The 8601-nt window shown below is 36.9% G+C and overlaps 1 protein-coding gene across 5 annotated transcripts in view; it reads right to left on the bottom strand.

Moving 5' to 3' along the window:
• Window positions 1–1302: 1302 nt before the first annotated feature.
• The window catches only part of SESTD1 (SEC14 and spectrin domain containing 1), a 51594-nt gene continuing 44295 nt past the window's right edge, over window positions 1303–8601 (bottom strand). For all 5 annotated transcript variants that reach the window (XM_082284889.1, XM_082284893.1, XM_082284891.1 and 2 more), the window contains 5 exons: window positions 7669–7750; window positions 7233–7355; window positions 6195–6386; window positions 4327–4448; window positions 1303–2018 (listed from right to left, as the gene is read on the bottom strand). In XM_082284889.1, the coding sequence (XP_082141015.1) occupies window positions 1889–2018; window positions 4327–4448; window positions 6195–6386; window positions 7233–7355; window positions 7669–7750 (649 nt within the window). In that variant the 3' untranslated portion in view covers window positions 1303–1888. The remainder of the gene's footprint in view (window positions 2019–4326; window positions 4449–6194; window positions 6387–7232; window positions 7356–7668; window positions 7751–8601) is intronic.

Raw genomic sequence — 8601 nt, 5'->3', positions numbered from 1 at the left:
TTGCTTACTCTAATATTTTAATGAGATTTTATACTGCAGATCATTATTTACTGTAAGTCGATTCTATTTACAAATGCTGCAGAACTGGAGACACGATGCTTATTAATGACTATATTAATTTACTTTTGTGTTGGCACTTTAGATTTAATATATGCATACTTTTCATGTTTGGGTTCTTTCTAAATTAATTTATATCCTCCAAATATTAGTCATAGTAACATCAGCTTTCTCAAATGCAACTGAGCAACTAAATTAAATTTGAAAAGATTGTATCAAAAACGTCTCTTTATAAATAAGGTCTGTAAAACTTCAGTTAGTTTTAAACTAATATTAACGTAATATTGTACCATTGCATTAAGTGCATTAAAAAAAATTGTATTTCCTCTGCCAAAATACCTCAAGAGGAAAAATACCTTTATCACTGAATTTACAGGTAAGTCATTAATTTGGAAATTTTTAATAGAGAAATGGCTTTACTTCAAACATCACTTTCCTCTGGAGAAAATGTGGAAAACAAAGACAAATAAATAAATATAATATTTGAATGACAGATTCATCAGAAAATCTGCAGAGTAATAACAATGCCTGTAGGAAGAGAGCATTACCTTTACTGTGAGCAAAGTACAGTGAGATAACAAAGTTCTTAGACCTACAGTTGTTTGCTACACACACAGTATCCTAAAATGGTCAGATTCCACACCATCTGCCAAAAATATAATAATTAATTTATTCAGATTGCATCCTGAAGATTAAGAAGTTAACCCAGCCATGCACACAGCTGATTTGGTTTCAATCCAACGCCCTTCTCTGAATAAATGTCCTTTTATTACTAATCCCATGATTTGAAGTTGTTTATGAACCTCATGTTAATTTCTCTTTCATTACATGAAAACCTTTAACCACAAAGGTACCAACAGGGATATTCACATTATTCAGGATATTCCATTCAAAGGGAAACAAAGGACTTAGAAATAAACAGGAGACACGTGCCAGTCTTACAAGGGAACAAAACTATGATTAATGTAACACCAACTTATGCAAATACCACCTTACTTTTGTGCAAGTACTGCTATCAGAAAGAAAGAAAAGAATAGCATGGGCTTTTGCACCTATCAGTAATAGTTCAAGAGCAGTTCCCTTATAGCCACAATGTATTTCATAAGAAAAATTATACGGACTTTCTAAATATATTGGGGGAGTAATTATTTTTACTACCATTTATCATAAAAATGTAACATAAACCATATTTGGAAATACAGACCAGAACGAATTTCTCTTAGATTTTAAAAAGATGATTTTTATTAAGCACAAACAGCTTTTAATACATTATCAATACAAATAGGAAAACATCTGTTTAATGAATTTGATATATCAAAGATCTGATGGGCAGGTTGCATACTGGCACAATAAAAATGATTTTTTTTTTTTTAAGTATTTCAAATTAAAATTACAGGGTTACCACAGTCTACACTGCAGGAACTTTCCCTACAGTCTAAAATTACTACATCACCTGGGCATGGGGGAAGCAAAGAACTAGAGTTTCATAATATGGAACTTCTAACACTTTAATTAGCACCACTCAAAGCTTGCATCAGCTGTCTAACTAAGAAGCAGCTGACAGGTCAGGTAAAGCTGTACAGCAAATTTCAGTGCAAAGTTTACAGTTCCTTTTCATAAGATACTTGGAGTCTATGGTTTCATAGCATGTTAAATAATTATGGCTTGATAGATGTGCAGTATTAAGATGCTGAGAACATTTACGTTGAAAAAAAGATGAGACTCGTAACGGCTGTGAAATGCATTTTAATATATTATACCAAATTCTGTAATATGCAAACAACATGCTGGATTATAAACTGAAGTCCTGTTATGAATTCATAGGTCAGTATTAGCTCTCTGGGGTTGTGGCTTCTGGTTGTCTCAGCTGCTGCTTTTTCAGGCTAACTAACTTCATCTTCTCTCTAATGTGTTCTGCTGCAGAAGCCATATCACTTGGGCTCCCAAAGTACTGCTCAGACCTAGAAAAAACCCAAACCACAAGAAATTATCAGTAAAAAAGTAAGTCAGTACATGAATATACCTGTTAATTGCAGTAGAAAACACAAAGCAGGTAAGAAAAATAGCCACTTTTTCCTCTTGTTATTTAAAAGCCACCTTTAAAAGGCTTTGGAGGCTTAAGTGATGAGACTCAACAGCAAATTTTGATGAAATTCTTACCAATACTCAGTGAGCCTTTCATAGCCAAAAGACACTCTCAACAGAAGTTTGAGGGTGGTGAGACACTGGCACAGGCTGCCCAGAGAAGCTGTGGCTGCCCCATCTGTGGAAGTGTACAATGCCAGGCTGGATGGGGCTTTGAGCAATCTGGTCTAGTGGAAGGTGCCCCTCCCCATAGCAGGGGGATTGGAACGGGATGATCTTTAATGTCCCTTCCAGCCCAAAACATTCTGTGATTTGAACAGCAGGGCACTATTCTAAAAGTGCAACTGGATACTTCCCAACACTGTTTCTTACCTCCTTTCTCTGGCTCTCCCCCAAGTCAGTCTGACAATTTTGCATACTGTGACAATCTATGATACCTGTCTATACATGAATTCTGAGTTTATAAAATTGCCACATTAAAGGACTCTTCACATGTTAAGTCAACCACATGCTGACAAATTATGCCATCTACCTCTCAAACTGAAAAGAACACCTGGCTGTGTAATTCAAATACAACAAAGAACAGCTGAAATGTTAGGGAAACCAGTCACCAAGTTCTCAGCAAAGGGAGGGTTTGAACAGAATACGTGTTTCGGAAGAACAGGTATTAAATCTAGCTGCAAAGCAGAGAAGCTGTACACTTTGGAAATGGCAGTAGAACAACGGACTTTCAGACAGGCAAAAGTGGACAGACACAGGAATAGACACATTTGAGAAGTTAACTGGTCAGACTGCATAACTGCACTTGGATTGCAGCATTTCCTGATACAGAGCAGAAGCCATGAGGAGGACAGGGAACAGTGACATGAACTTCCAAAAAGACACTGGAAAAAGTCTGAAGAGGTGAACAGGCTAATGAAAATGCCCCCAAGCATTTTTAACATTTTGCACGTTCTTAAATTTCTAATAATGAGCAAACCTTTGCAAATTGTTTGGTCAACACTTCAAAACCAGAATGCCTAGGATGATGAGCAGGGGGGTCCTGAGACATAGCACAGCAACAATATCATTTTTATGAAGGGGGATATGCAAAACTACTGAAATGCCAGAGGGATCAGAAAAAATGTTCAGGATTGAACAGTTGCTACTTTTGCCAGGTCACTAAAATCTGCTATACAGAATTATACAAAAATACTTCAACAAACACTTCTTGATCTGGGTTTGGGTCTTTTTTTGTTTGTTTTGGGTTTTTTTCCCCACAGCTATAAAATCCTCCACTATTTTCAAACACACTTTTGAGATAACAGTAAAAAGCACTACTAATTCAGGCCTGGGTCCACCTTCATGATTAGCACTCCTTACTGAAGGATCTACACTGCAGAAGGAATATGGTATTTTGGAAATAAGATGACAACAAATTTTCATAACCAGCTTCCTGCAACTGTATTTTACAGAGAGACTTAGGTAACCTTAATGCAGTTGCCTGATGCTATCTCATAAGGTTTCAGCCTCTAATTCAAAATACTGATTTCAGACCTTTTTCATTATGCTGTGGCATCCTACCCACCAGAGACTTGTTCCATAGCTTGGCTGTAACGCATGTAGAAGTTAACTACAAGCTCAGCATAACAATAGATGTTATTAAACACAGAGAACTGAGTTTTATTATGGCTGAAATTCCAAATTCAATTTGCTTTTATAGCTCAAGAGAACTACCAATTTAAAATTAGCATGAACGCTTCTCGAGGGAAGTACTGTTTTGTTTACTGAATAAATCAAATGTAAATTTATCTTCAGTATACTGGCTTAAGACTTCAAGATAGTCAGAACTGCAAATAAATAAATCAAAATCCCATGATTATCATCTGGCATCTTTTTTTCAGGGAGAAGAGATTGGGAGCGGTCATTCTTCTGTTACTTCTGCATACTGTGCATGCATGAAACTAATAATTATTCAGTGTGAAAAAGTCACTACTTTAAAAAAGCAGTGCACTAATACTCATTAAAAATTCTTTCCCATCTTTTCACAGAAAGCCGGCAGGTCCAATTTCAAACTTTATAAAAACAACATGCTCACTTACCTATTTCAGCAATATGCCTTCAGGATTCTTCTGTATATGAGACTATTATAAAACTTTACCAAAAGCATTATTGCAAAGGCATTAGAAAAAATGTTCTACATACCCATCAGGATAAACTACAGGCACTGTTAGTCTGTCCAACAGTGATTTCCCAACTGCTTCAATTTCATCAAATTGATCCATTTCATTAAAAGCTTCAGGCTGCTCTGGACATTCCTGCAAAATCTGTTTAAAAAGAAGTAAGAAAATACAGAATAAAGTACACAAGGGACAGTATGTAGTTTTTTAAGTGCCATTAACTGGCAGAGTGAATGTTCTTTTGGCATTTTCACTGCCACATTTGCATTAGATCAACTGACATATTCATGTAACTCGAGAAGAAAATATCAATTAAGGTCCATTAAGAAGATAGTCCAGGGCTACCATCATAGTCTTCCTAGACAATATTCTTGCAACAAATATAAGAATAGTAACCTACATCATTAAACATAAAAGACAATCACATAAAGTGTAAAAAACCATGGTTATTGAAGAGCCCCTTACAAGATTTTTCAAAACTAAAATCCACATCCGGCACAGAACAGGTAGGACTACAAAAGTCTGAGCACAAGGGTTACCAGATGGGATTGTGACCCAATGCTAGTACTCAGTAATGTATTTTCTTCCACTTCTCACTTTTTTCCAATGCAGCGCAGATATTAACAGTCAATTTTCCACACAGACTCATTAATATATGTCTGATAGTGAAAGGAGAATTATGGTTTTTGAACAAGAGCATTGTTTTGTCAGCCTTTAATTTACTTTTCTTTAAACTTAAGACTGCCTAAACCCAGCAATTAACTACTGCAATAAAGAAAGAAAGCTCATAATATGGATTAAGAGATTCTACTCTTTTAGAGTTTATAAACCACTAACATTTAATTTGGTATCAGGTAAATCTCTGGAAGCATATATGATATGTTTCTGCTTTTGTCAACTTCCATCAACTCCCACTGCCTGCAAATTCAAAGTATCTTCCACTACTACAAATAAGAAATTAATAAAACCAAGGAGCATATGAATCAACTCTGAATCCCTGCTTTCCTTCAATGACAGAATGAATCTATTTTACCATGTGCAAGACTTGGATTTTTTGTACTTACACACAATTTTATTGCCAATATTTGAGACACATACCCTAAACTGCTTTTTAAAAACATATCGCTTCACAAAAAACCAGCTGTGGACAAAAAAGCCTTACCCCTCATGGTCTACATTAAAAGACATTGTCTCAAATTCAAGCATTTGAAAACTCTCAACATTTTCCCCCTTCAGCAAGCTGTTACTGAATAGCAACTATTCCTCATCACATTGTTGTTGACTGCTCATCCTCCTCTGCAGCTTCTCACATTACCTGACTGGGTGCAGCAGTAAGACATTTAGTTATAGGAGTTTGAAAACCATACCAAGGTAGAGGTGTGTTCAAGAAGTTCAACTCCCCCCAGGTGCAAACTACAAGATGGAACAAGACAGCATGCATGGAAGCTAAAGTGGTGAGAGCTGCCCTCATTTACAGTTTGTGAGAAGTAAAAAACCAAAATCCATACAGCTTAAAGGGCAATACACCTTTAACTCTCCCAAGAACGTAAATGACCTGGCAGCTCTGTAGCAGACCTTGCACGAAGAAGTGTTCCTGACTTTTAAGAATTAGTCTAAAAGACACAAAGAAATGCTTTATCATCAATATCAGAGTACCCATTTGAAGAGGGCTGTTCTCCTTTGTGTTAAGCAAGCCCTATACCAACATAGGTATATGAACAATTAGTACATTAACTACTGAAGTTAACAGAAAAATATACTTCAATTCTTCTGTCTTTTTTTTTTTTTTTAATATTTAGAAACGGTAAATATACACACTGGCAACTATTTCTTACATTTTGTTTGCTTAAACTCAGGTTAGAAATTTTTCTTCTTAAAAAACACAACACTCACCTTTTCAGCGGTTGAATGAAATGCAACAGCTGTTTCCAGCCGGTGTACTCTTTCTTCAGAAGTCACTGTAAACTGTTTCCACACTCTGTTCAGTCTGGGAAGTGTGTCCCCTGAGGACCTTGAAGTGCATCTCAAGGACTGGCATAGGACCACGGTTGCCTGCAGTAACTGTCTCCCATAATCGTAAGTACTCTAAAAATTGGAGGGGATGGGAGAGTAAGTGCACGTAAAAACTCTGTACTTAACCTGCGGGCGAAATAGCATCTCAAAGCTACAGCAGGCAAGTTTATGGAAGCTCTACAGTTTAAGGTCACAAAGTACACTGAACTAATCTGGTCTACTACAAAATGCTGATGAAGTAGGAATAAAATTTTAATGACCGAACAGGGCTTTCACTCTTAAAAAAAATCCAATATCCCCTGCTGTCTAGTGTTCACACTGGCAAAAGAGGAGTGCTTCCCAAAAATTCTGAATAGCTGTTTGGATCTTACAAGGGATACCTGGTATCCACTGCTGAGACAACTGTCTCACTGACTTCACTGTCACCCAGCATCCAGGTGCACTGAGGCCCATCACTGAACAGCAAATGAGCCTCCTGTCATCCTCAACTCTTATTCATCAAAAGAGAAAATCAGTTCCAGTGTTAACAGGTGGAATTAGAAAATATCCCATTTATTAATTAACAAGTCCAAATGAGACACTCCTAAAAGCAGTAAACGACTGACAAAGCACCTTCGTCAAAAGTCATTTTAAAGACTGTTTGAAATATATCTTTCACAAAAGCCAACAAACTTTGGTTGTTTGCACTGCCTGTATGAAGGTTAACTAAGGTAGTAAACTGCAGCACTGCTGCTCTTGATGGAACTGCAACATCTCATTAGGCCCATTGCCAACTTCAGCAGTAAGTTTCTTCATTCAAGCATTGAGGCAAACCAGGAAGACCAGTGACAGCTGTTCAACTAGAAACTCTGTTTAGGAGAGGATGTGAAACTGCACAAACACCATACTGCAAAAAAACCCCAAAAAACCACATTTCACCTGTGCAACATCAACAAATTTTCGATGTTTCTCCAGCAGAACTTTTGTTTCTTGAGCATCATCTCCCAGTCGGATGTGTGTCTTCAGCAGAGCATCCAACAGTTCACTTAACCATTCTACCGCCTTAAAAACAAGCCAAAAGAATAAAAACTAATATATTAAAAATAAATTAATCCAGGAGGGTGACGTTACTTCAGTACTAGCATATACTTTTGATACAGAAAAAAAGTTAAATGAGCTGTCACAAGCTGGTAGATCATGCATGCAATCACCAAATATACTATTCTCAGACATTGCTATATCTTTTATTTTCACTGTACATATTCCCTAAATAAAACTACATTTGAACGTTACAAAAAAAATACTGTAAAACTACCAGCCCCCATAAATTACATATAAAGACCAGAATGATGAAATTCTAGAGGTATTTCCATACCTGAGCAGCATCCTCTTCACATTTAAATAACTGCACCATCTGAAGCATCTTCAGTCGCCGCACATCCACCATATCCTCACACCTTAAACAGCAGCACAGCAAGACTCATCAACCCATGTACAGCAGACACAAAACAATCTGAATTTGACAACGTTTTCAAGTGAGAAACATTTAAGACACAAGTGCTCATGAAAAGGTGATCAAAGCTGCTGAGCTTGGCCAAAATCCCTCATGCCTCAGAGAGCAATAAGGAATTTGCAATAAATAGAACTGAGCACTCCAAGTCACCAAAATCAAGATCCTCAAGATTCCTGATATGGCTAAGCTGGAGGCAGTAACACCAGAGATATCTATCTACAAGGTCTTGCAGCAGCATCGCAGGTTCCTTACCTTGCTGCACTGGTAAGCTCTGCCACACAGAGGCTTATGTGGCTAGGACAGACTTTATCCTACTAAAATTCAGATGAAAGTTGGCTTCAACTTGGCATAATTCTGAATTGTATTGTTTGCTGGGGGCAATGTTTTCTTGATGAATACAATGAGGACTGTAAATGGACATTTTTCCATTTTTCTTTTTAGCTTACTAAAGGTGGTAATACCTGAACCCTCATATGATGATGTGCTTCACTGTACTTGTCAGGAAGCATTTCAAAATCGAATTGATATAAAAACTAACCCTGATTATCTTGTTCTCAATTGAACATAGTTTGCAGTTCTTTCTCCAGAATTCCAAAATAAGCATTGAAAGTTCTTCTCTTTCCACAGAAAGAGCTACAGTAATACATTTAGCAGACTGCTTTCCACTTCAGTTTCAGAGCCTCCTAAGTAGACAGCAAGACTCGTGCTCCTGTTCAGTGCAAATGGAATTACTAATGTCAACAGCAGTCAGCCTTATAAGCAAATGCAAAAGACTGTGTGCATGATTTTTTCCAA

This window comes from Coloeus monedula (assembly GCF_965178545.1).
Source record: "Coloeus monedula genome assembly, chromosome: 7".
NCBI classification, from domain to species: domain Eukaryota; kingdom Metazoa; phylum Chordata; class Aves; order Passeriformes; family Corvidae; genus Coloeus; species Coloeus monedula.
The sequence above is the reverse complement of the archived record's forward strand: the minus strand, read 5'-3'. Positions and strand labels throughout refer to the sequence as shown.